The 27793-nt window shown below is 36.7% G+C and overlaps 1 protein-coding gene across 1 annotated transcript in view; it reads left to right on the top strand.

Moving 5' to 3' along the window:
* The window catches only part of ST13 (ST13 Hsp70 interacting protein), a 33049-nt gene extending 5504 nt beyond the window's left edge, over positions 1-27545 (top strand). Inside the window, exons 2-12 of the mRNA XM_059401938.1 lie at positions 606-663; positions 2757-2832; positions 4589-4659; positions 8584-8650; positions 15343-15427; positions 15565-15675; positions 18586-18688; positions 20129-20245; positions 21995-22043; positions 24273-24406; positions 25243-27545. Coding sequence (XP_059257921.1) covers positions 606-663; positions 2757-2832; positions 4589-4659; positions 8584-8650; positions 15343-15427; positions 15565-15675; positions 18586-18688; positions 20129-20245; positions 21995-22043; positions 24273-24406; positions 25243-25371 — 1000 coding nt within the window. The 3' untranslated portion in view covers positions 25372-27545. The remainder of the gene's footprint in view (positions 1-605; positions 664-2756; positions 2833-4588; positions 4660-8583; positions 8651-15342; positions 15428-15564; positions 15676-18585; positions 18689-20128; positions 20246-21994; positions 22044-24272; positions 24407-25242) is intronic.
* The last annotated feature ends 248 nt before the right edge of the window (positions 27546-27793 follow it).

A 27793-nucleotide genomic window follows, 5' to 3' on the forward strand; every position in this document is an offset into this window, starting at 1 on the left:
GTTATTCGTGCGTAGTTCGTGGTGTTGTCCTGGAGTATTTGGGAAAGGACTTACAAGGCCAAGGGGAAGTGTTAATGGGTGAATTGTAGAAGGGATAAGGAGAAAATCTATACTGTAAGGGGCATTATGAAATACAAACAAAGAATACAAACAGGAAACAAACATTTTGAATTATTATACTACAACTTCCTAATTATTTCATAAATTGATTGTTTGAATTTAAGTGAACTCTTACTAAAGTTGAAGTTTGGATTCAGTATACTATCCTGCTGAACTCCACAACTTGTACATATGATTTTTGTCATTGCCTGTTTTTCTGCCTCTTCCTCTGGGAATGGGCATAGGGAAGCTATACAGTTTTGTTTATTAGGCTTATCGAGGCAGGGAAAGGGTTAGATTTTTGTTAGCCAGTATGCTAGAAAAAATTAAAATTTTAAGCTGAGAAAACTTAATACTGGAGCATTCAAATTGAGTTTCCTCTTAAAGGTTTGAGAAGGTAACCTTCTGAGTAGTTGTCTTTTTTTTTCCCAGTGTAAATAAATGTTGCTTTGCTCAGTGAATTTTAATTTTCTAAACAAATATCTTTTTTTCTCATTTTCCTCAAGCATGGGGGGTAAAATACCACCTGCCACTCATAAAACTAAATCAGAAGACAGTATCAAGGTAAGTTATGAATTTCATCTGTATGTTTAGTGATAAAGTACTCTAAGGTTTTTAAAGTGCTGCTCTTAAATTACCACTCCTGATTTCCTCAGGATCGCTTAGAAATAAGATCTTCGTAAAATTTCTGTTGGATACGGAGGATCTGAAATCTGATGTAACACGGAGTATTTGGGGTGAATGTGCACCGTGTTTGGGGATAAAAGCTTGTGTGTGTGACGTGCATGACCTGTGGGCGGTGAGCTCTGTGACTGTGCCTTATGCAGTCTTCGTCATCTTTGCGTCTGTAGCACTGAGCACAGGACTTTATGCATTGTGGGTACCTGATTAAAATTTGCGAAGTAGATGAAAAATAGTCCAAATCAGTAATTCTTAAGTTTTTCTATCTTCTCACCTGAGTATTATTTCTGAGTATGAGTCAGCAGATTCGCCCCAAAAAAGTGCATAATAGATTAGGAGGAGTTTACCGGTAGCTGAAGTTTAAATATGGGGGTGGGTATACCCTTAAGAATGCTTCCTTCAAGGGAAGAGTGGGGCAGAGGGAACAAAAAAGACTTCTGGTGGCTCATGAGAAAGCAAGCAGAAAACAGGCTGCTAGCGCCTTTAAAGTGGGCAGGAAACCAGCCCTAACAATGGACAGAGGAGGGGATTAAAGCCAAGCCAAGCTTGCTAGCTCTCTGAACACTCATTTTAATTTCATTTTTATTTCTGATCCTCCTCCAAAGACCTTTCCCATTCTTTTTTTTTCTTTCCTTTCTCTTCCTTTTTTCCTTTTTCCTTTTCCTTCTCCTTCCTTCCTTCAAAACAAAAATGCTTCCTTCAGAATTCTTATTTCTGTTTTGTGTTTTCACATCTAAATATTTTCCCCCAAGTTTCCTTCCTTCCTTCTTTTTTTTTTTTTTTTTTTTTAGAGAGAGAGAATACAAGGGGTGGGGAGAACAGAGAGAATCTTTTTTTTTTTTTCTTTTTTTTTTTTTAAGATTTTATTTATTTATTTGACAGACAGAGATCACAAGTAGGCAGAGAGGCAGGCAGAGAGAGAGAGAGGGAGGAAGCAGGCTCCCTGCCGAGCAGAGAGCTCTATCCCAGGACCCTGAGATCATGACCCGAGCCAAAGGCAGAGGCTTTAACCCACTGAGCCACCCAGGTGCCTCCTATATAGAATATTTTGCTATGTGGTAAACATGTAGGAAGACAAAATTATATTTAATCTGTGTCTCTGCTAAAATATTTTGTAAGAAAACATTCTGATTTGGAATTAAATGCTAAAATGTCTGACACCTTGCATGTAGTAGGGTCTCAACATATATTTGGTAATGACATTGGGTTTTGATTCTAATTTTTAAGAGTTACAAAAAGTAGCAACCTAAATAACTGGTTACATAATTTATACTAATACAGTTAAATGAATAGACGGGGTGTGCTAATTGTGATACATTCTAAAACAGCATTATTAAATGGAAAGGTCAAAGTGCAGAGTTGTCTTGTATCTGTGCGTTGAGAATATCTAATGGCATACTCCAAAAACCACACTGGTTACTTACAGGATGGTAAGGAAATTTGGTTTTCCTCATTTGTACTTTGAAATTCTTGAATTCTCATCATTTGTGTATGATGGGTCCATTGTTCCGTATTTAAAATTCCAAACTCCGAACCATTGAAAATGTAAAGATTTTTATGTCAGTAAAGCATAATCTGAACAGATGTGAGGCTGTTCATAGTTTCCCACTTGTGAATGCTTCGTCTTTTTTTTGCAGGGATAGTAATATGTTGATTAGGGAGAGTTGTGGACCACAGAGCCTGTTGAAAGTGCAGCACAAGTATGGGTTATGTATTTGTCTTAGCTTCCTACAATCCAGCATTTTTCAAATTCTAAAACTTGTTTAAAAGGTTTGGAGGAGGGATTGGACCTATTCTTAATTTAAATAGAGAAATGAAAACAAAGCTAAAACAAGTTTACTAAAACAGTGTAAGAAGGGTTACATTAACAATTGAAATATAACGTATGTAAACAGTTTATATATGTTTTTATAAATTAGTATATATATTGGTGTGTTGTTATATACTGAAAGCATTATTTGCCTTCCCTTTGGTAGGAAGAAAAACCAGATAGTAAGAAGGCGGAGGAAAACATAAAGACAGATGAACCATCAAGTGAGGAGAGTGATCTAGGTGAGAAGATGGTATAGTTAGTTTGTATTTGATAATCTCATGATAAGATCCTGTGCTGATTTTTACTAAATTGACTTAATCAGGGCTAATAGAAATGTAACATAGCTGAACTACATCCAAAACTTAAAATTTTCTACTAGCCACATTAAAACACTAAAAATTAAACAGATGAAATTAAGTGAATATATCTAAACTAACATATCTAAAATATTAACATTTTAACATGTAATCAGTATGGAAAAATTACTAGTGAAATCTCCTTTTTTTCATACTAAGTCTTCAAAATCCAGAGTATATTTTATACTTATAGCACATTTCAGTGCAGATGTTAGATGTTACATTTTTGTGTAAGTATTTGATGTATATTCAGATTTAATTAAATTTGTAGTTGGGTTACATAACCAAATTGTTCTAAATAAATGTACAAGTTTTCCAGTAACTGAATCAAGTACCAGAAAATTATTTTCCTGTTACTACTTGCATCCACATTGATAAAACTTGTTCATTTTAGAAGACATGATATGCCATGAGTTTGGTGGTTTTTTGTTTGGAAGTTTTTCAGGCCACAGAGTGATAAAAATCTTTTCCTAAATTGGGAAGTCCTTTGAGACTATAAATACATATCCCAGTTATTAAATGGGCAGTCTTTTAATTAATAGACTGTCTAAAAGCTAAAGAAATGTATTTGTAATTTTTAAAATTTTGATCAGTTGATCTTTGATACTGTTAAAGAGAACCTCTTGTTTATGGGCTTAATTGATGATCTTTCACTTTCTGTAAAATATCTTTTTCAGTCTTATAATTATCCAACAGTTTTAACTATGATAATATTTTACTTTTTCTTCATCCAAAAGCAATTTCTTTTTTTGTGTATGAATTAAGCTTTTTTATAGTTAAGCAAAGTTACAAGTTCAGTTCCTATTAAAAGTTGACTAAAGTTATCCTGTTTGACAATAATTAGAACTTCAGGTTGCTGATTTCAGTTTCATTCTTTTTTTTTTTTTTTTTTTTTAAGTTCATTTATTTAATCTGTATACCCAACGTGGGTCTTGAACTCAGAACCCTGAGATCAAGAGTCACATGCTCTTCTGACTGAACCATCCAGGTGTCCCTCAGTTTCATTCTTTTTTGACTGTCAGCAGGAAACATTAAATTCACTCTTATTTGCTAAAAAAAATCTAACATTTTCTGTTATTTTGAAAAGTTTTTCTTATTGAACAGTTGTTTTCCTTTACTGTAGCAAATTACAGTTGTTTGTCATTAAATTTATGACATATCTCTTTTCTAATTTCTTTGCTGTTTGGTTATAGTGTTAGCTTTTGAGTTAGATTCTGCATCAGCATTGTGCCTTTATCTTAATTTATTAGTAAAAAGTATTATGATTTACATCATTACTATAACTTATGCTATCTCCATAAAATATTTTTTAATATACTACATTGATGTGTAGAATAAAATACTTGAACTGAATCATTTTGTTGATACTACCTAAATAAGTGGTGTGTCTCTGTGTAATACCAGAAACTATGCAGTTGCCAACATTTCCCACTACAAGACAGTGAAAAATACCCGAGATGATGCAACAGTTAAAATGAAATGTAATTTTAACGAAATTTAATGGGGAAATACTTTACAGTGCATCAGTTTAAATAAATTATGAGTCAGAGTGGGTATAGTTGATTAGTTTTAATTTAAGAGTCCTATACAGCCGGTTTGGACAGTACGGGTCTTACTGTCATTTTCTTAATTTTGGCAGAAATTGACAATGAAGGTGTGATTGAACCAGATACCGATGCCCCTCAAGAAATGGGAGATGAAAATGCAGAGGTAAATTCAGTGGCTTATTTTGTGCTTGTTATAGGGAATGTGAAGGTCCCACTTACTGCAATGATTTTGTGACATAATTCTGCCAGGAAAAGAACATACTGAATCTTTCTGACTTAAGGTATTTAGAAAAACATTTTATTTTACTGCTTAAAATGTTTGTGAAAGTTCCCATTATGTTTACTCATACTCTAACAATCTCAGAAGTCTTTGTTAATTTCCTTTTTACCTGCTTTTTCAATCTCCATCTGTTTTGACTACTCTTTAGGTTAGAGTTCACCTAACATTTATATTTAGAAATGAGATTTCTTATTAATGGGATATCTAATATCCCATTGTTTTCCAAAATGGTTTTATCCCAGTGGGGACAGTTTTACTGTCAAGGTAATGAGAATTGGTTCTTGGGAGGGGGCTTGCCAAAAACCTTGTATACTACAGTGGTTAGTGGTCTTCCAGAGGGTTGTAACATACATGCAATGTGTCTCTGTGGTGTTAAAATGGAATGTGGGAGTATTAAAAAGTGTCTCTACGGCTCTTTGTGGGTTAATGATGAACCAAAGGCTTGAGAAACACTGAAATTGTGTAACAATGGTTTAAAAGCTTGGTCTATGTCCTCACCAACACTTGATGCTATCAGATTTCATCTTTACCAGGTTTATCCTGTGAAATGGTATGCCTTTGTGGCTTTTAATTTGCATTTTTCCAATTTCTAATAAAATTGAGCAAATTCTAATATTTATTGGTCATTCACAGCTATTTGCGAAGTCCTGTTGTGACTTTTCCCATTTTTCTTCTGGGTTGTCTTTTTTTCCTTCCTCATTTATAATCCATTTTATGTTCTAGAGACTAACAATTTGTCATCTATATATGCTCCACGTATTTTCAGCTAGTTTGTGGCTTGTCTTCACTTTATGTTGTCTTCATGAACAATCTTTTAGTATAGTTAAATAGATTTTTCTTTTATATATTATGCTTTCTTACTTCAAGGTTATAATTGTTGTAATAAATAATTTTTTCCTTCTGAAAATTTTATGTTAACCTTTAATCTTTAATCTACCTGGCAGCACTATTAAAGAATTCCTTTCCTCATCAATGCCAAAATATACTGTTTCCATATATATGTGTCTCACTTCTGGTGTTGTGTTTTTCTTGTCTAATTTTTTCCATGTACCAATGACACATTGTCCACGTAATGATCTGGTAGGGGGACCCCTAACAATTTAGGAGTATTTGGGCTGTTTTGTTGGCCTTCCTTTTTCCATATAAATTTATAGAATATTAACCCCCGCCCCCAATTGGACGTGCATTAAATCTAAAATCAAGATCGGGAGAAGATACAGCTCACTGTTTTGATTAACTACTCATGAATGTGTATCTTTCTAATTTTTAGATGTTTTCTGATGTTGTTAGATAATTTATTAGCATATTCTCCATAAAGATGATGTGCATCTTTAAGAAATACAGGTACTTTTTGTCACTGTTCATTATGAAAGGAATTTTTAAGAATTTATGTGTTGTATTCTGTTGATGATGTATCACTTGACATGTCAGGTTTACAACATCGTATTTGCACTACTTGGAATATATTGGGCATTTTAAATTCTAGGGTTAACTTCCTTTAGCTCTGGAACATTTTCATCTAGTATCTTTCAAATATTGCCTCTTCCCCATTTTCTCAACTGTCATTCTGGAGTCTTAGTTAGGTATATGTTAGATTTTTTTCCCCACTATTGAATACTATTTCTTTATCACTGCTGAATTATGTATCAGTCATTTGGCTGTTGATGTTTGAATTTGAGGGCCTGTGTTTCTCATCTTTAAGTCTTACTTTGATTCATTTTAAAGTATACTTTGTTATTTATCTCATTTCTTTATTCATTTTCAGAACTTGCCTTTACACATTATAAACTTCGTCAGACTCTTCCTGGTTTTATTGTTTTATTTTTCCTTACTCTTGCTCATTGAGGAGGTCCCTTGTTTACTTGTGGATAGTGTGGGTGTGTGTATTTTGACTGTGTGCATATGCATGTGTATGTGTGTGTTAGACCATGAGTTCTTTGACATTTCATCTGGAAAAGTTCTTGAGGCCTGGGAAGAAGGTGCATTCCTCCAAAGAGGAAAGTATTTGCTTCCATCAGACTCTTGAGTTGGAGCTACCAAGTCAAGGACCACTTTAAATTCTCAGCATGGTTTTTTTGTTGTTGTTTGTGTAATTATACAAGTAATGGGAATTCCCCCTGGAAAGCCTGGCTTATCATTATGAGTTTACAGGGGAATTCTTTTTTTTCTTCTTGCTAGTTGGCTATACCTCTCTTTGGGACAGGTTTATTTTTGGCTTTTTGTTAGGCCTGCAGGTATAGGCATTGGGGAGTTCAGATTTATTGGAGGGTGCTGATTAGACAACATGCCTTCTCTTCACTTGAATCTTCTTTCATATGTCCTGCACAGTTGAAAATAATTGCAAGGTTAACAGGTTTGACACCTACTGAAAGGTGAAAGCAGATCGATCATTCAGCTCCCATACTGGATTTCAGATCTTCATTTAATCTTGTTCTTTGAGGATTTCTACATCATTATGTCAAAGATGGCTCTTAAAGTTACTCAGGGCATCAGGTGTAACATACTGCCACAAATTGAAGTTGTCTTCTCCCCCACCCCCCATTTGGCTTTGTTAGAATGTCTTATTATCTGGTAGAATGTGTCTGTTGTTTTGTCTTTTTCTTTTAAGATTATTTTTAAACTTGTAGAAATTTGTGTTGGAATTACTTCAAATTTATTGAGTAACTTGGGGTTAGGTTGAAGTATTCAAAAAAATCTTTCCATGAACATAGTATACATCTTGTGTTCTTTAATAGAATTTTACTTTTTTCCCTTTTTGAAAGTCTTACGTGTTCTTAGAATGGTATCTTGTTCTGTCCTATTTTGTAACTGATTTTTGCTGATGTGGAGGAACTCTTGGTTTTTTTTTTGTTTGTTTTGTTTTTTTAAGATTTTATTTATTTATCGGGGGGCGGGGGGAGAGCAAGCACAGGCAGACAGAATGGCAGGCAGAGGCAGAGGGAGAAGCAGGCTCCCTGCTGAGCAAGGAGCCCGATGTGGGACTCGATCCCAGGACGCTGGGATCATGACCTGAGCCGAAGGCAGCTGCTTAACCAACTGAGCCACCCAGGCGTCCCGGAACTCTTGGTTTTTTATGTTTCTGAGGACTTCATTGAATTGTTTTAGTAGCTCTAATAACCTGTCATGTCTTGGATTTACTAAATAAACTTGAAAACAGCTTGGTATTTCCTTTCAGTTCTTAAACCTGTCAAATCATTTTCTTAATTAGCCAGCATCGGTAATGTTTTACATAGTGGTTGGTGATAGAGTAGGTCTTTTGCTTTCTGTTAAAGAAACTACTTCTTAACCTTCTGTTTAAGTGGGGATGTTTGTTTTAAGATTTTGTTACTAATGATCTTTGTATTGTCAGCATCTTGTACAGTGCTCTGTACTGTATAGGTACTCAGTAGATGTTTGTTGGAACAAAAGAATGAGACATTTTACTTAAAATTTAAGTCTAACAGGAGCTAGCAGTAGTTACATCTTTACAAGGAGAATTGAGTCTTAGTATTCGTGAAAAACTAGAAAGGAGTTGGTGAGACAAGGGCAGGGACATCCTCCTCAGGTTGGTTGGGAGGGAGGGTAGCAAAGTCACATCTAAACTAAAGGGTAGGAAGTGAAATTTATTGTTTATATATGAAAGATTAAAGCTCATCCTGTGTAATTTCTTATTAATCACTTACCTTAGTTATCCTCTTGCTCTCTGGAGACTAGAGAAGAATGAATGAAGATGGGGGTTGTGTCTTCCCCATCCCTAAGAAAACCCAAGCTGCTTCCTTCTCTTTGTTTTCTCTGTTACTTCTAAGTTGACCTACAATTTCCCCCTAGATAACCGAGGAAATGATGGATCAGGCAAATGATAAAAAAGTGGCTGCCATTGATGCCCTAAATGATGGTGAGTGATTTTTTTCCTCTTTGCTGTATCTCTGTGGTAGTCTGAATATCCCCCCCCCCCCCCACCTGCAGCAACTGTAAAATAGTGGGAAAGTGGCAGGGAACTTAAATCTATTGAGTATTTTATACTGGAGAAGAAATTGTCCTATTGTCTATCTACCCATTCCCCCCTTGATAAAGAGGCTGAAGTCACTCAGATATCAATTACCTTGCCTTATGGCACGGACACATCCTGATGGGAATGGAAAGACTCCTTTCCTGACTAATCCTGGTGTTTATCTACTGAGGAGAGGCTTTAAGATAAAGGTGAACGTTTTTCAAAGAAGGTATTATTAGAACCGTGGCTCTTAACTTTTTACAAAGCAGCACCCTTGACAAATGGTGTCTGTTGGCATAATGTTCTTGTTCTGATCTTTACGGTTAGATCCTCTTCAAAAAATCCTTTCACAGTGGGAGAATGCTGGTGATAGAGTAAGCATAATATTTAATCAGTTAACAATTTGTAAGAACAAATCATTTCTTAGCTTGGGTAGTATGCAGACCCCGTCATAGCTTTGTGGTAGTGTGTCACAATGCCATTGTAGGAGAGCTGCTGTTGTCTAATGCTGATGTGCATTTGGACTTCATCTGTAGACTTAGAAGATGACTAATGTTTTAAAAAGTTTACTGTTGAGTGCTGTTCCAAGTTGGCAAATAATTTTTGCTATCTTTTTTTGTAATCTTACCACCTTAGTTTAGGTCATGATTCTGTGTTTATGCCATTGCATTAGCCTTAATAGTTTGCCTACCTGAAATGTCTATTTTCCTTTATTGCTTTCTGTTCACTGTCTCTAGATTATTCTTTCGTAGAACCGTTTTTTATTTTCACACATTCCCTTGCTTGTAACCTCTGACCAGCTTTTGCATACTTTTTGAAGATCTTTATCATAGCATTAGACCTGCTAGAGTCCGATCTCATGTTTTGCCTTCCCAGCCTTGTTCTCTTCTTTTTGAAATATTAACCTTCCATTACAGCCAGACCTCGCTCTCCTAGAATTTTCCTATAACTTGTGCTCTGCTGCTTCTTTCTAAAGCTCTTCTTCACCTACTTCAGCTTCTAATTCATACTCATCGGTTGATCCCTGCTACTTTCTTCCTGGCCATTCCTTTCCCACACTTCTCTTTTAATTTTACTACCACTTAAGATTTCTATTTATCCAACATTTATTTTGTGCCTTCTGCCTACCTGACAGTTTTGTTATTTTTTAATATGCATTATTTCATTAAAACCTCATACTACTCCCTCTTCACAAGTTCATGAGTAATTTGAGGGATCAGAGGGTTTTAACTTGTGCAGGATCTTACTGTGCCATAATATCAACTAATTGTTTTTGTCACTTGTTTTGGCATATTGTCTTATGTTTTTCAAATTTATTTATTGCCTAACCATTTTTAATGAAAATGAACCTGTTGCACCATTTAAAAAGTCATGTTCTTGTTTTTCCACATTTCTTTCTAAGCCGTGTTCATGCATAAATTTAACCTTGTTCTAATTTTATTTTATTAAAGATTTATTAACTTGGGGCACCTGGTGGCTCAGCGGGTTAAGCCTCTGCCTTCGGCTCAGGTCATGATCTCAGGGTCCTGAGATTGAGCCCCACATTGGGCTCCCTGGTTGACAGGGAGCCTGCTTCCCTCTCTCTCTCTGCCTGCCTCTTGGCCTACTTGTGATCTCTCTGTGTCAAATAATAAAATCTTTTAAAAAAATGATTAATTAACTTATTTGAGAGAGAGAGCATGAGTGGGAGGGGCAGAAGGAGAGGGAGAGAGAATCTCAAGTGGACTCCACGCTGAGTGTGGAGCCTGATTCTGGCCTTGATCCCAGGACCCTGAGATCATGAGCTGAGCCAAAACCAAGAGCTGGACACATAATTGACCCATGCAGGTGCCCCTGCTTAGTTCTAATTTTACAAAAATGCAATTTTATAGCACATTCTAAAGGGATAAAACATTAGTATTCTAAGCCAGGGATTGTAGATTCAGGCCTCACCTTGGGTTGGAGGGGCAGAAATACAGTTAAATACTAAACTTAGGAATCCAGAGTGCCTGGGTTTGAATCCCAGGTCTGGCACTTACCAGCCAGATAAACTTAGAGAAGTTATTCTTTGTCTCTGTTTCTGTTTCCTCCTCCTTTTTTTTCTTTTTTTAAGCAGTTTTTTTAAAAAAAAGATGTATTATTTATTTGAGAGTGTGTGTACAAGCAGGGGGAGAGGGAGAGAGAAGTCTCAAGCAGACTGCATGTTGAGTATGGAGCTTAATCTCATGACCCTGAGATCGTGAGCCGAGCTGAATCCACGAGTGGGATGGTTAACTGACTGAGCCCTCAGGCGCCCCTTTTCTCCTTTGTAAGATGAGGTTAATGCTACCTACCTAGTATATTGAGTCATGAGGGATAAATGAATAAATATGTGTAATGTGCCTAGAAGAGTGTTTGGTGCCATTATTATTAAGGTCCTGGTATTAATAAAGTGTCAGTAGTTGTAATTTAAGTAAGACCTCATTAAGTCTTTTTAGTGGTCACGTTACTAGTAATGTTATTAGGCTTTTTCACTTCAGTATATTTATTTAAAACTTACATGTTCTAGGGGCACCTGGGTGGCTAAGTGGATTAAAGCCTCTGCCTTTGGCTCAGGTCATGGTCCCCAGAGTCCTGGGATTGAGCCCCGAATCGGGCTCTCTGCTCAGCAGGGAGCCTGCTTCCTCCTCTCTGCCTGCCTCTCTGCCTACTTGTGATCTCTCTCTGTCAAATAAATAAATAAAATCTTTTAAAAAAACCACAAAACTTACATGTTCTAGGCAGTGTTTTAGATGCTGGATGTACAGTGAGAAAAGCAAAACAGACCAAGTTCTTTATCTCATGGACCGCATACATTACTGGGGACCAAAACCATATTTATAATTTGATATTGGGTGGTGATACCACAATGAAGAACGGCTGAGTAAAAGAATAGTCAGTGACGGAGGTTGCATTTTGCAAAGGGTGGTCAGGAGAGCGTAGGATGAAGTGAGCAGGCCATGTGAGGACGAGCCTCAGACGGGGAAGTACACGCGCTGACGCTAACTGGAGGAGCACATGGGGTGATACATGTTCAGGGAATAGCAGAGATTCCTTGCAGCTGGAGTGTAGTGAGTGAAGGGGTAGGAATGGTAGACTTGGAGAAATGCGGTCAGAGAAGCACTTTGGGAGACATACGGGGGAGATAACATGGTAGGAATGTGGTGAGGAGGATAGATCATTAAAGATCTGTAGTACATCTCCGAGATCACTTGTAGACCACACTAAGGACTTAAAAGTTTTTATCCTTAAGGATGACGGGAAGCCACGGGGGGTGGGGGTGTTGTTGTGAGGTGTTCTTTTTTTTTGTTCTGTTTTTGAATTGGAGAGCTTCATCATGAAATGCATTTACTTTTGAAAGGGATTGTTGTTGCTGTTTTATGTAGATGAGATTCTAAGGGCAAATAAGGGTATGTTCTTTACAGAAGAACTCAAAGTGAGTTGATGAGCCAGAGATACACTTAAGAAAATGCATGAGAGGAAAAATAGGGGAGCAGGGAGAGCCAGAGGAGTTTGGAAGTCATTTAGACAGTTCTGTAGGTCTTTACCCCTGTATAGGAGAAGTCTTCAACTAGTGGTATATTTCTAAAAAGTCATGATAAGCCAGAGTTACCCACTAGAGGATTTAACAGTCTCACAATAAAGACCCAGTCTTGGTATCGTAGCTGTACTTAGTCATTAGCTCGGAGCAGCTTATGAAGTATAGCCTTGAGCATAGAACATGGGGTGTTCTCAGTCAGCTGTTACCCCGAGAGCTAGGGTGCATTTTGATGATCCTACAGAAGGAATGCAAAAAATTGAGTCCAGGTGGCCAATAATGATGGCCTGGATTAGGGCAAAGGTTCCCAGATTTTCTCTGCTTATAGTGCTTTTTCAGTCCTGATTTTTTTTTTTTAAGATTTTATTTATTTATTTGTCAGAGAGATAGAGAGAGTGCAGGCAGGCAGAGGCAGAGGGAGAAACAGGCTCCCCGCGGAGCAAGGAGCCTGATGCGGGACTCGATCCCAGGACTCTGAGATCTTGACCCAAGCCGAAGGCAGCCGCTCAACCGACTGAGCCACCCAGGCATCTCTCAGTCCTGATTTTTTAACAGAGCTTTTTTTTTTTTAAAGATTTTATTTATTTATTTGACAGAGAGAGAGATCACAAGTAGACAGAGAGGCAGGCAGAGAGAGAAGGGGAAGCAGGCTCTCCGCTGAGCAGAGAGCCCGATGTGGGGCTCGATCCCAGGACTGAGATCATGACCCGAGCTGAAGGCAGAGGTTTAACCCACTGAGCCACCCAGGCGCCCTTAACAGAGCTTTTAAGCTGAGAGAAAGGCCGTAAGGTTTCATTGATAATATAGTTAGATCCAAACAATTTAATAAGGATGTTGTACCAACTTAGTGATTGCAAAATAATACACAAAATGAAAGAATATATTTAATAGTATTCTTAAGCAACAGTGTTTATTTTCTAATAAGATGTGTATATATATATGTTGGGCACTAAACAACTTAACCAAATATTGGCGTCCTGTTGGACACTGCCACCCTCATTTCCTTTTCCACATCTATTTTTCTTCAGTTATTCCTTGTTTTTGTTTTTGTTTTGTTTTGGTAACAACCAGTAAAAACAGTTTTTTAAAGATACCATCAAAAGGAATGTAATGATGCAGTGTTGAAGCTGTGAACTATATCAAGTGAGTAGTTCATGCAGTGCTAACGTTCTGTCCTGTGGCCCGTTGGTTGTGGTGTGGAAACTTCAGGACTAGGGCAAGGAGAATGGTTTGATTCTTCTTCTTCTTCTTCTTCTTTTTTTTTTTAATACAGACTTACTTATTTTGGGGGTGGTGGTGTGAGAGGAAGAGGGAGAGAGAACCTCAGGCAGACTCCCTGCTGAGTGTGGAACTCAACAGTGGGGATTGACCTTAGGATCCTGAGATCATGACCTGACTGAAATCAAGAGTCTTGGATGCTTAACCAACTGAGCCACCCAGGCGCCCCAGGAGTGCTTACATTTAGGTATATTTTGAAAGTAGAGCTAAAAGGATTTAAGTTTTAGATTGGGGAGTTGAGAATGATTCTTAAGATTTGGGTGTTTATGTAGATCAGGAGTTCACCAAATTACAGCCTCCTGTTTTTGTAAAAATGTAATGGAACATGGTGACACCCATTTGTTACGTGTTGTCTGTGGCTGCTTCCCCACTGCAGTAGTAGAGTTGAATGGTTATGATTGTTAACGGTCAGCGAAGCCTGAAATAATTCTTGTGTGGCCCTTTCCAGAAAAGTCACTAACCTCCAAACTAGATTGAATGGAAGATCCATTTATTTAGTTTGTAATATAAGGATGAGAAATAGATTTTAGAGATAGGGTTGGAATTAAGAGTTCAGTTTTTAACATGGTAGAAGTGAACTGTTAGTCAAGTGTAATAATTTGGAACAGGCTTCTGTAGTAGTACTTAGTAAGACTGTTCTGTGCTTTGTTTTATGAGTTCTCCTAAGGTCTTTTACAGATTTGCTAGCTGGGTAAATGTATTTTCCAAAGTGAACTGTGACATTTACTTTAAAATTCTGTTTGTCTTACCCCCCCATCCCCATGTTTCCTGTGTTCAGGACTAAGTCTTCATGCAAAGAACTATTCTAATTGTGTAGTATGTTTTATTTGTTCAGCGACTTCACTGAAGGCACTTATGCACAAAGAAGCTGAGAGTAGGATACAATAAATGAATTTAAAATGAGGGTTACAGGCTTTTCATGAATTCTAATTTTGTTGAATTTTGTACCATTCCTGTGAATTCAGATAGTAATTTTTTTAATCAACCCTATAAATTTAGTATATTTCCTTTATAAGTTTAATTTTATCCTTTAACTTTTGGATAAAAGAGAACTAATGGGATTAAGTTGATTTCTCTTTTATCCTTTTATTTTTTTCTTAAGTGTAAAAAAAATCATGAGTCCTACTAAGAATGTGGTATTCTGCTAGGGAATTATGTATCCAAAAATTGTCTCTATCTTGAGTGATTTACCATATAGATGTGGTAAGACTTGCTTTGAAGAGCCATTTTGTTGTTTTCTTTTTAAGATTTTATTTATTTATTGAGAGAGAGCATGGGAAGCAGCTGAGGGAGAGGGAGAGAGAGTATTCCAAATAGACTCTGAGCTGAGTGTGGAGCCCAACGGAGGGCTTGATCTCACAATCTTGCGATCATCACCTGACCAAAATCGAGTCAGACTTAATCAACTGAGCCACCCAGGTGTCCGTGAGGAGCCTTTTTATATACTAATTTAGAATAAGTCTTTTTTTTTTTTTTTTTTTAAGATTTTATTTATTTATTTGAAAGAGAGACAGTGAGAGAGAACATGAGTGAGGAGAAGGTCAGAGGGAGAAGCAGACTTCCCATGGAGCTGGGAGCCTGATGTGGGACTCGATCCTGGGACTCCAGGATCATGACCTGAGCCGAAGGCAGTCGTCCAACCAACTGAGCCACCCAGGCGCCCATTGAATAAGTCTTTTTTTTAAATTGGACTAAAAGAAGAATGTGGAAGACTAGTAGGGTAAGGGGTCAACATTTTTGTTAAAATTTTTTATTCTTTATTTCTCTACTTGTTTTACTTCAGGTGAACTACAGAAAGCCATTGACTTGTTCACAGATGCCATCAAACTAAATCCTCGCTTGGCCATTCTGTATGCCAAGAGAGCCAGGTGAGAGCTATAAACAAAAAAGAATCCCCTCATGAAGAATTCCTGCTCATTTATTTAAATAGAATTGGTTCTGTGGTGATCCCAAAGGTGTTATTGTTTGAAATGAATACTTTTTAATATCACACTTATTTTTTTAGTGTCTTCATCAAATTACAGAAGCCAAATGCTGCCATTCGAGACTGTGACAGAGCTATTGAAATAAATCCTGATTCAGCTCAGCCTTATAAGTGGCGCGGGAAAGCACATAGGTAAACAACAGAATTTCATTATTTTCAGAACTTTAAATTTTAAATCTTTTTTTTTTTAATTTTAAGATTTTATTTATTTATTTGACAGAGACACAGCAAGAGAGGGCACACAAGCAGGGGGAGTGGGAAAGGGAGAAGCAGGCTTCTCACTGAGCATAGAGCCCAATGTGGGCCTTGATCCTAGGACGCTGGGATCATGACCTGAGCCCAGGACAGACATTTAATGACTGAGCTACCCAGGCACCTTAATCTGACGTTTTAATACGCTTTGAAAAAAATGAAATTGCTTAAGGATTTAATTTCAAAGTAGTATTTGCTTAATATGAAGAATTGAGAGAGTATAAGGAACAAATAAGAAAATAAAAATTCTTTTTTTTCCTACGAAGAGAGCCACTATTTAGGAGTTTTTGACCACGTATAGCCAAATTTAAGGTAAGGATCAAAATTGTTTCTAAAAAAGAGCCGAGCCTTACAAATTTTCTCTTAGTTTTAGATTTTCTTTGTGTAATCTAACATTAAATAACTGATATGTTATAGAAGAAGGAATTCCTTATTTTCATACTACTTTTGTTGCTGCTAGGTCACCTGAAAAATCAGAAAAAAGGGACAGTAAAGAGGTGAATTTATCTTAGGTTAGTCATCATTTCTAGAAATTGAACTTAATGTTAAACAAGTGGGTATTGGTGACTTGAGGATGAGATGTCCAGTGACACTTACGTGTGACATGAATTGGAAGGGTGTTGTACTCCCAAGTATGGATGGAAATGAAGATGGATATGCTTGGGACAGCTTTATTAGGTTACTCAAAAGGAGCCCTAGTGATTATGAAGACACCTGTCAAAGATAGAGATGAAAGATTAGAAAAAGATGTATTTCTGCTCTGGAGGTCAGAAAGCTCATGCGTTGCGGTGTGACCCCAGTAGTCTTTGAGTGTTTCTTTGCTGCCCTTTATTTTTTTTTTGCTTTCGCGTGCAAGGTAGCATGAGTTCATCTTACGTTTTTATTGTCCCAGACTCCGAATTAACCACTTCTCAAAGACACCAGCATTCATTTTTGTGAGCATTATATTTACAGAAACCAAAGTTTGGCCATAGGTGTGTTTGTTGCCTGTGATGTATTAGTATTTCTGTTATTTCAGTGAACAGAAACATTTTTAAATTTTTTTAAAAAGACTTTATTTGAGAGAGCGAGTGAGCATGATGAGCAGGGGATGGGACAAAGGGAGAGGGAGAAACAGATTCTGCTGAGCGGGGATCCTGATGTTGGGCTCCATCCTAGGACCCCAGGATCATGACCTGAGCCAAAGGCAGATGCTTAACTGACTTGAGCATCCGAGGTGCCCCAGATAAAAAATTTTTTAAATAATGATTTTAGGGGATCTTACGGAATCTTGAGTTGATACTGATATATTCAATTAAAATCCATATTAATATTGTTTCCCTTTTGCATTTTTAAATACTGTTTTCCTAGACTCAGAGTCTTTATCCATATATATTTACTTGTGTTATTCTATGATAACATGAAATTGCTTTACAATTCCATGAAAATAATATTCTAGGTAAAGTTGAATGTTTTCATATTTGTTGCCACGTTTAATCTTAGAATATATCCCACTTAAGATACACAGTCAAAATACTGTTTTAAAAGTTATGTGACTTTCAGGGTGCCTGGGTGGCTCAGTCAGTTAAGCATCCTGAATTTTTTTTTTTTTTTAAGATTTTTTAATTTGTCACAGAGAGTGAGAACAAACTAGGGAAAATGAGAGGCAGAGGGAGAAGCAGACTCCCCACGGAGCAGTTAGCCCAATGTGGGACTCGATCCCGGGACCCCAGGATCATGACCCAAGCTGAAGGCATGCGCTAAACCAACTGAGCCACCTACGCATTCCAAGCGTCCAAAACTTGATTTCAGCTCAGCCATGATTTCTGGATCATGGGATCAAGCCCTGTGCAGCCAGCTTTGGATTCTCTCTCTCCCTCCCTCTCCCTCCCACCAAAGTGCACACTCACTTTCTCAGTAAATAAATAGATTAAGTGTACATGTATATGTATAGGTTACCTTTTTTTCTACGTACTGCATGCTCAGTGCGATAAACTGCTTTTACTTAATTTTCTTTCCCTTCCTGTTTATATTCAGGTTTAGGGGTTGCTTTATTTTCTGTTAATTCTGTCTTAATTTTCTTCTTTACATGTGTAAAACTTTGCGTATTTAACGAGTCAGAACTGAGTGGACAGGTATGCCCAGAGAAGTCTCGTTGCCATTGCGTCCCCTCTAGTCCATTCTCACCGTCTCCCGCCAGCCTTTAGTTCCCGATTCACCTTTTGTCTTCTTTCAATAAAATGTGCACACATGTAGTGTATGCTTTGTTAATCCTGTTTTTAAGGAGTTGAAATTGTTGAATGAGCTTGAAAATTGGAGTTCTACATAATTTTTAAAATTTTATATTGAATTAAGAAAGTAATTTTTTAAGTTTTTAAATTTTTTTTTTTTTTAAAGATTTTATTTATTTATTTGACAGAGAGAGATCACAAGTAGGCAGAGAGGCAGGCAGAGAGAGAGAGAGGAGGAAGCAGGCTCCCTGCTGAGCAGAGAGCCCGATGCGGGACTCGATCCCTGGACCCCGAGATCATGACCTGAGCCGAAGGCAGCGGCTTAACCCACTGAGCCACCCAGGCGCCCCGAGTTTTTAAATGTTTTTTACAAAACAGCTTTATAGTTGCCGAGGAAGTTAAACTCCCATGTTTTTATAGAGTATAACACAATAATTGAATTGGTATAAGAAAATTTATAGTTCAAATATTTTAACTTTAAACCTCTTCTGTAACAATTCCTTTTTTTAATAAGGAAGAAAGACCACCACATTAGTGGATGTGTATAAAAGGCCCCTAAAATTAATATAATCTGTTTCAGACTTCTGGGCCATTGGGAAGAAGCAGCACATGATCTTGCCCTTGCTTGCAAACTGGATTATGATGAAGATGCTAGTGCGATGCTGAAAGAAGTTCAACCGAGGGTATGTTCAAGCAGAGAAAGGGAATGTCATTACTGTGGTGCTCTGTGGCTCTCATACTTAGCTCCTGGCAGTAATTTACTGGCAAAACAGATACAAAGAAATGTTTGGATATTTTCATCTGTAATTACTGAGTGTGTGCTCAACTCAGGTAATGTCAGTAGGTTGTCAAGCCTACTTCTCATGCTGCGTTACAGCAAGCTCTGTTACTTTGTCATCTGCAAGCCTATAGTAGAGTTATAAGCAGAAATTCAGAAATGGAAAGGGAGCATTAGTCAGGTTTACAGCAGGGAAAAAAACAGAAAACATATAAAACATGACCCAAGGTTGTGTCTGGTCTGTCCTTGTTTATTGTAGGTATATACAGCCACTGTGTAAAGCCTGAGGGCCTTGTGGAAGTTAGCAAGTTTGATTCTTTTTAAAATGATAATATTGACTTCAAAGCTCTAGAATACTCTGTTTTACACAAAAGTAATTATTAAAATAATTTTAATGCATTTACATGGTAAATTCTTCAGTTTTGTGGGGTGTTAATAGTACCAAGAATTTATTCCTAAAGGTTATAAGGTATAGAAACCTTATTGAATTTCACGTATCTACATTCAGAGACTTTTTGATTTCTCTTTTCCTCTCATAACAGGGCTAACTCCAGTAAGGTTATGATGAGAGATGGTCTAACATAGACTCTTTTTTTTTAAGATTTTATTTATTTGACAAATACAGATCACAAGTAGGCAGAGGGAGAGAGAGAGAGAGAGAGAGGATGAAGCATTCTCCCTGCTGAGCAGAGAGCCTGATGTGGGGCTCCATCCCAGGACCTGAGCCAAAGGCAGGGGCTTTAACCCACTGAGCCACTCAGGCACCCCTCAACATGGATTCTTAAAAAATAATAATAAGCTGAAGTAATAATTGAATATGACTGTCTTACATTTACTTTATTTTCTGAATAATGGATTCCATATACTTGGCTCAGGCTATGTGCTGGTTCCTAGTACATATATTATCACTTAATCCTTATAACATTCTGTGATACTAAATATTTCTTTTCCCTGGCCCCCCTCATTTTATGGATGAGAAAACTTTGAGTGTAGTTAGACTGTGACAAATGACTGGTGTATGCGTTTCCAATCTCTACCTTCCCTTGGCCAGTATCTGGCTAGAATTTGCAATTTGAAAACTTGTCATCCTTGCAGTACTTTTTTGAAATTTATAACGCTTCTGACTTCATGTCTTGGCCTCTTTTCCTTTATTTCACAGTGGACTTGTTAAAGTGTGAGTTATGTAAGGTCTTTTTCTATAAGGTAAACCTGTCATTATTCAGAACTGTTTGTTGAATTTAACACCTCTCCACAAAGAAGAATGATCTTTAACAAAACTGGTGATTTGGGTTGTCCTTATTGAGCTTTTAAAGAAAACATTTTTTCTGTGGCTTTTTTCCCCTAGGCCCAAAAAATTGCTGAACATCGGAGAAAATACGAGCGAAAACGTGAAGAGCGAGAGATCAAAGAAAGAATAGAAAGGGTTAAGAAGGCTCGGGAAGAACACGAGAGAGCCCAGAGGGTAAAGTTTCTGTAGCTAAACCATTAAAGGGGAATAAAGTAGATTAGAGTTTGAGGATATCATTCTAATTCCTGGCTTTTATTTAATGCTGGCTTCAGTTATGTAGGGTCATACTACTTAAAGAGTTTTCCTTCTTTCATTATTTCTAGTTTGTAGGGATATTTTTGTTCTTAAATTCCTAAGCAAGCTTACATATCACCATTTTATATTATATTCTTGTTTGTGCCCTCCTAAAATTGGGAAAATTTTTTGGTCAGGTAATTAAAACTTGTCAGTATTACTTGTTTTCTTGTGGATGCTTGCCCTAATTTGTTGAATTTTAGGATTCCTCTTGCCCCAATAGTGAATTCATAGCTATTTAAAGTAGACTCTATTTTTAAATTTTTAGTCACAAAGTCATAAAATTTAAAAGATTTTGTTTATTTATTTGACAGACAGAGATCACAACTAGGAAGAGAGGCAGGCAGAGAGAGAGGGAAGCAGGTTCCCCGCTGAGCAGAGAGCCGGATGCGGGGCTCCATCCCAGGACCCCGAGGTCATGACCTGAGCCAAAGATAGAGACTCTAACCCACTGAGCCAGCCAGGCACCCCAACAAAGTCATAGAATTTAGAAAAAAGTTGTTCATAATTCATCCACAATATTGTTACTGTTCTTAAGGTGTTTCTCCTTGGTTTTTTTCTATATTAGCTTTTTGCATTTTGATGCTATCAGTTTTCATCTAGTTATTTCTTTTTCTTTTTTCTTTCTTTTTTTTTTTTTTTTTTTAAGATTTTATTTATTCATTTGGGAGAGAGTGGGAAAGAGAGAGAGAGAGTGAGAGAGCCTGAAAGGGGAGGTTAGAGGGAGAAACAGACTTCCCACGGTGCCAGGAGCCTGATCTGGAACTCAATCCCAGGACTCCAGGACCACAGCCCGAGCCAATAAAGGCAGTTGCCCAACCCAACCGAGCCACCCAGGGACCCTCTAGTTACTTCTAATATTGTCAAATAAAAGGATATAAAGCTATATTATAATTATATAGCATTACTGCCTGATTTTTTTGTCATTTAATATTAAATATTAATATTTAATTAAGTCCATAAAACTAATTGGTAATTATATGGAATGAATTTAGTAAGATATAAAGTTAATATTAAATGCTTTTAAAGCATCATGCTTAGTTTTGGGGGTTATAGTTAACTGTATTCAGAAGTAATTTTTACATTTATATATCCTTATGAATTCATAACTAGTTATGAGGGAAATTTATATATATTTTCTTTTACTTTGTTTGCTGACAGTAACAGATTTGTAAACCGTGGTTGTGTGTGTTAAGTTATGTAGAGAAAGTATGGAAAAGGTGAAGTTGAAAAACAAAAGTCATTGGCAGTCTTCATAATCTAACCGTGTGGTTTCATTTTGGAGTTTAACAACGTTTAGAATTTATACTTTGCATAGATAGACATCAGTACTGTCAATTGCTTTCCAGGTGTTTTTTCCCCTGCTTCTAGTAGAAGTAAAACACTACTTGGTATTATTACCAAAAGTAGTGCTTATTGACAACCTGTCTGGAAAATTTTGAAAGGGGTTTTGGGGTATGTGTCCTTTAGCTCAGTATTGGCATTTGAAACTTGTCATTCTCTTAAGTCCTTTGACTAGCTGAAATTTTTTATAATTTTTTCATGGTTTTGCATGGGTAGGATACAGGTAGGCCGTAGACTGCCCACCAGCACCACACTATATGATTTCTTTATTTCTTTGTATTAAAGGAGGAAGAAGCCAGACGACAATCAGGAGCTCAGTATGGCTCTTTCCCAGGTATTTTTAAAGAAAATTTAAAACTATTTGGATTGTAAATAATTGGAGAATATTCTGATTTGGGGACTCAAATATGTCTATTATATTTAGGGCTGTTAGTCCCTGGAATACTGAAAAGCCTTTAGAATGTTAGCCTCTAGAAAGTTTGAGGTTGTATGTTAGTAGAAGTACAGTATATTATTTTCCTCGTGCTTTGAGCAATACACATTTTTATAATAGTTAACATTTAAATGAGGTCTGAGCATTGTACTTTTCTAAGAGACTGTGAATTGATTATGATGTATTTTAAGTATTTCTCAATTGTCACAGTGGGATTTTATTCTGTTATACATTGAAATTCATGATACACTAGGTTAAAGCACTATAGTGGGATTATTAAGCATAAAAAATATTTGGGTCTAGTGTAAAAATAAATACAAGCTCCTTTTTATAAATGTCAAATGATGAGAAATTACTAGGGGGGCAAAGCCTTCAATGATAGCAGAGGCCTAGCTATATGGTACAAGTAGAAGAGCAGTTAAAAAGGCACTTCAAGAACAATTTACTTCCTAAATGAGACTGGGAAATTTAAAGACCAGGAAGAGATTTTTATAAAGTTTTAATTCTAATGGGGAATCCGCTGTCTTCAACTATTTCAGTAGTAACCAGCTTTTTCTGAAGGAAGGTTTACAGAGGCATTTACACACCCTTTGGTGGTTATGTGCCACTAGCTACAACATAAATTTACATGGTAGAGGCTAGAAAAGGTAGCCTTTATTCTAAAAAGGTCATGTGCCAAGCAACTTTAAAAAGAGAAAATATATATTGGGGATGACTTGCTGTTTGAAGAAAAAAGCAAGAAAATAAATTGCAGTTCATAGTTTACATTCTGCTTAAAGTAGAAATAATCTTTTATCTGGTATCTTTGCTTTAGGAAACAACCACTAGTGTAGATTAGTACTAGAGGTAATTTTTTGTTATGTGGTATTTTTTGTTAATAAATTTTTAGAAAGATTTTATTTATTTATTTGACAGATAACAAGTAGGCAGAGAGGCAGGCAGAGAGAGAAGAGGAAGCAGGCTCTCCGCTGAGCAGAGAGCCCGATGTGGGGCTCGGTCCCAGGACCTTGAGATCATGACCGGAGCCGAAGGCAGAGGCTTTAACCCAGGCGCCCCTTGTTAATAATATTTTATTATCTAGAATTGATAAGCGTCCTGGTTAACTCTTGTTGCCTTGGGCCAGTAATTTATTTTATGGGCAGAAACTAGTTTTTCAAAGTCAGTAGGGACAGCAAAAGAAACTGGAAATTCTTTTCAGGCCCTCTTAGATCCCCTTACCTGTGACTGTTAGTTAGTTATGAGCATGTTGTAAATTGTTGAGCCAGGTGGAAATGAGTTTGTTATATGTATTTCTTTACAATAGCTTACATATAGTCACCCTTGATCTGTAGGATGTTAGGGTAATGTATATTTCCCTTTATGATGTCTGTATTGGCATAATTGTGATTTCAGAATATCTGCAGTGGACATAAAGGGTTTATGGTAGTGAAAACCTGAGTAGAAGATAATTTCGGTTTATAATCTAAAAATATACTGGAAGAATTAAATCTCTTTTGCTAGAGCATTGTTCTCAGTGAAAGAAGAAACACCACAAGTGCTCATTAAGAATGCAGATTTTTATTTCAGAGATTTGGAATCTGCCTAGGGTGGAGGTAGAAAGCCACAATGTGTTATAACAAGCATTTCATGTAGTACTTAAAAGAATGATCTAGAGGAATATAGTTTAAACAAAAACAAGTAAAGTCTTCAAATTAGAACTTTAAATTGAAACAAATAATGTTAGAGAACGTGAAAATAAGACGACAAAGATGATTTATTAGACTTTTTAACTTTGTTATTCCAAGGGATTGTTAGGTTTCTCTTTGTTTTAAAGTAAGGTTAGTTTTTTTGTTTTTTTTAAACAGCTTTATTACTAGGAAAAAATAAATCAAGAAGGTAGCAAAGTTGATTTACAGCCTTATTTTTTAAGAGAAAATTTGAAGGTAAAATTATGTCCTGTTACATAACTGTTACATAACTGACATAATTATGTCAGAATGTTTAGACTGTTTTGTGTTTAATAGCCCCTTGTTCTTTGCATGTGCACATGTATGTGTACGTGTATGGTTTTCATCAGAAGGAGATAGTCTGCTATCAGACGACTTGAAAATACGGTTGGTGTCTGAGCAGTTAATTCATTGATTCTTGCAGGTGGCTTTCCTGGGGGAATGCCCGGTAATTTTCCTGGAGGAATGCCTGGAATGGCAGGGGGGATGCCTGGAATGGCAGGAATGCCTGGGCTCAATGAAATTCTTAGTGATCCGGAAGTTCTTGCAGCCATGCAGGTAAGACTTGGAAGAACAAAGTTGGGCTTTGTATCATAAGGCATTTCTTTTCTTTTTCTTTTTTTTTTTTTAAAGATTTTATTTATTTATTTATTTGACAGAGAGAGAGAGATCACAAGTAGATGGAGAGGCAGGCAGAGAGAGAGAGAGAGAGGGGGAAGCAGGCTCCCTGCCGAGCAGAGAGCCCGATGTGGGACTCGATCCCAGGACCCTGAGATCATGACCTGAGCCGAAGGCAGCGGCTTAACCCACTGAGCCACCCAGGCGCCCCTCACTAAGGCATTTCTTAAATTAATCCTATGTGTAAAGACAAAGGTTACTGTGTTAGCCATGTTTTACTTATCTGTTACCAAATAGGTAATTATGCAGTCATAATTCTTTTTTTCTTTTTTTCTTTTTCCAGAATGAGTGGCTGAAGTTATTAAAAATTGGTTTCTAGTAGTTTGATTATATCCAGCTGTCCTTTTCTAGTTTGATTATATCCAGTTTCCTTTTCTTTTCTTTTTGTAATTTATGTTCCAAGTTTTTATTTAAATTCTAGTTAGTTAACTTACAGTGTAATATTACTTTAGAAGTAGAATTTCATGATTCAGTTGTCCTTTCTATCAAAATTGTATATGCTTTTTTTCATTATCTAGTTAAAGTGACATAATTGGCATTTGATTTTGAAGTGCACATTAGTAATATTTATACTTCAGGTACTTGTCCAAACCCCAATTAACTTGACGTAATAAAACTGTCAGTCTAAATAAAGACCTAGGATTTCAGATACTAAACTTGTAAAACTACAGAAGTCTTTTTAAATACTACTAAAAACCCACTGCTTTTCTTCACAGGATCCAGAAGTTATGGTGGCCTTCCAGGATGTGGCCCAGAACCCAGCGAATATGTCAAAATATCAGAGCAACCCAAAGGTTATGAATCTCATCAGTAAATTGTCAGCCAAATTTGGAGGTCAAGCATAATGCCCTTCTGACAAATAAAGCCCTTGCTGAAGGAAAAGCAACTTCGATCACCTAATGGATGTCGCAATAATACAAACCAGTGTACCTCCGACCTTCTCATGAAGAAAGCTGGGGTGCTGTGAAGAGAATCCCTACCCCTCTGCTCCCCATGCAACTGAAACATTCTACAATGGTTTGCCATTAGGGTATTCATTCAGATAATGTTTTCCTACTAGGAACTACAAACTTTAAACACTTTTTAAACCTTAAAAATATTTAAAAACATATTAAAAGGGTGTGTTAGTCCCTACATTCTTCTTTACTAATCATTTCAGTTTTTTTCCTTTGGATTAATTGGGCAAGGAAGATATTTGAGTGTGGAAGATTCATTGCTCAGTTATAACGAGTGAAATAAAGGTTTATTAGTAGGAGGCAAATAATACATTAAAATAGATGAAGTTTGAGTTGGAGATACGGTTTCTGAGGCATTTTGACTTGTCTTTTTAAATGCTTTATTTTTTAAACACAATTTATTTTGATAGAACCATTGGGACCACCAGTATTGCAGTCGGACCTGGGTAGGGACCAGAAGTGCTTGGCAGGGCAGCAACAACCTTACTCCTTTTATATAGTGTGCACCCTTGTGCAGATGCATTTAAATCTTACACTGCGGTGAAGGGATGATTTTTATAATGCTGCAGTAGACTTGGATTACTTAGCTGTGTTCTTGTCTGATATAGAAAATAAATGTTTTGCATTATTTCCACATAGGGGAAATAAGGGAATACCTTTTTTTTTTTTTTTTTTTCTTAAATATTTCTGTGTTTAGAGTGACCTTTCCTGGTCAGAAAATACCCATCTCTTTGTGTGCTTTCTGCTTATTTTCATGTCCCCCCTTCTCCCCTCCCAGTACTCTTTGGGCTAAAGATAGTCCTTTTTCACTGGCGTCATCACTATTATCATCATTCACAGCATAATTGTGCAAATATATGTAATGCTGGGTTTACTATGTAATACATATAGTGATTATGTAAGGTAATACCCATAACAGTTGTAGTTTCTTACTTGGCCAAGTGATTGCATATTTAAATGTTAGGTTTCTGCTTCGGTGAGATCTTAACCATCTCAGAAGATGTTGGAAGGAGGGATTTCCTTTGATGTTCAGTCTTCTGAGGAAATACCTGTTGGAGTTGGAGTTTATCTGACATTATTCATCTTCGTAGTTTGGAGAGTATGAGGTTTGAATTCATTGATATACATAGAGGGGAACCAAATTTCTTGATCCAGTATGAATTACAAAATTGATGAGATCCATGGTTCTTCATTGTGGGGTTGATGGCATTATGAGTGTTCTTATTCAGCTCTTGAATACTGCACCATATCCCCCACCTCCTTTTTTCCTTCCCTCTCCTCCAAGGATAAAGAAATGATGGATTTTCTGTTGTACATTCAAATCTTAACATTAATTAAGACTAAGTCTAGGCACTGTACTAGGAATCGCTAGGTTTCTACCTTTCCAATTTAACGTGCTGGTGTTCAAAAACAGTTGCCAAGGGATGAGACCCTCTATACTTTGCTTATTTGAAGAATCAGTGGTAGGAGCAGTGAAGAAAATTCCATGGAATAATTTCTGAAATAGCACATTTCTGAAGTCCTAAGTAAGTTGATTCAGGTTCTAACCCTTTATACAAGCAAATAGAAATGCATCTGTTATATAGTGAGAAAAGGCTGTATGCTAACTGAGCATGCTTTTTAAGTCCTTTAAAAATACTCAGCATATAAACTTGCGTTTGAGCTTGTCAGTGGTTTTTTTGTTGGTAATGTGTGTTCTCTCTCGATTTTTCTAATGTGTGCTGTGAATAACCCAAGAAGACCAGTTCCTTTTGGGTTCCTTATTTGATTTACTTTTTACTTAATTATATATTACTTAAGTACATTCTAACATTGCAGATATTACCGTAAGTGGGTAAAAGTAAAATTGGTCTTCTGAAAATGTGTCCTGTGCTCTTAAGTTCCACAAATACAAAGTACATTCATTTTCATAGAAACTCGGTATCATTTCTAAACCAGAAGTGTTTTTTCTTGCACTAACAATGGTGTAAGAAGGAAAAGTAAAGGAGTTTTTTTTCTGCTTAAAAATATATAGTTATTGGATTTCTAGCTACATTGAAAATAAAGTATGGTTTCAAACTGGATATTGACCCCCCACACACACTTTTTTTTCCCCCAGCAGATACTCTTCTTTTAGGTCTGTAGTACTCAACATTATTTGCTGGACGTAGTAGGCTTCAGTGTATAAAATGCTGTTAACAGTGACTTCTAGGAATATTTAGACATTAAACAGAGCTTTACTTTTCTTGCAGGTAACAGTCCCGAGGAAAGCCATTCTGCCATAGTCAGAAGGTCGCTTCCATTTCTTTTTTTTTTTTTTTTTTTTTTTTTT

The sequence above is a fragment of the Mustela nigripes genome, chromosome 6, assembly GCF_022355385.1.
Source record: "Mustela nigripes isolate SB6536 chromosome 6, MUSNIG.SB6536, whole genome shotgun sequence".
Classification (NCBI taxonomy): Eukaryota; Metazoa; Chordata; class Mammalia; order Carnivora; family Mustelidae; genus Mustela; species Mustela nigripes.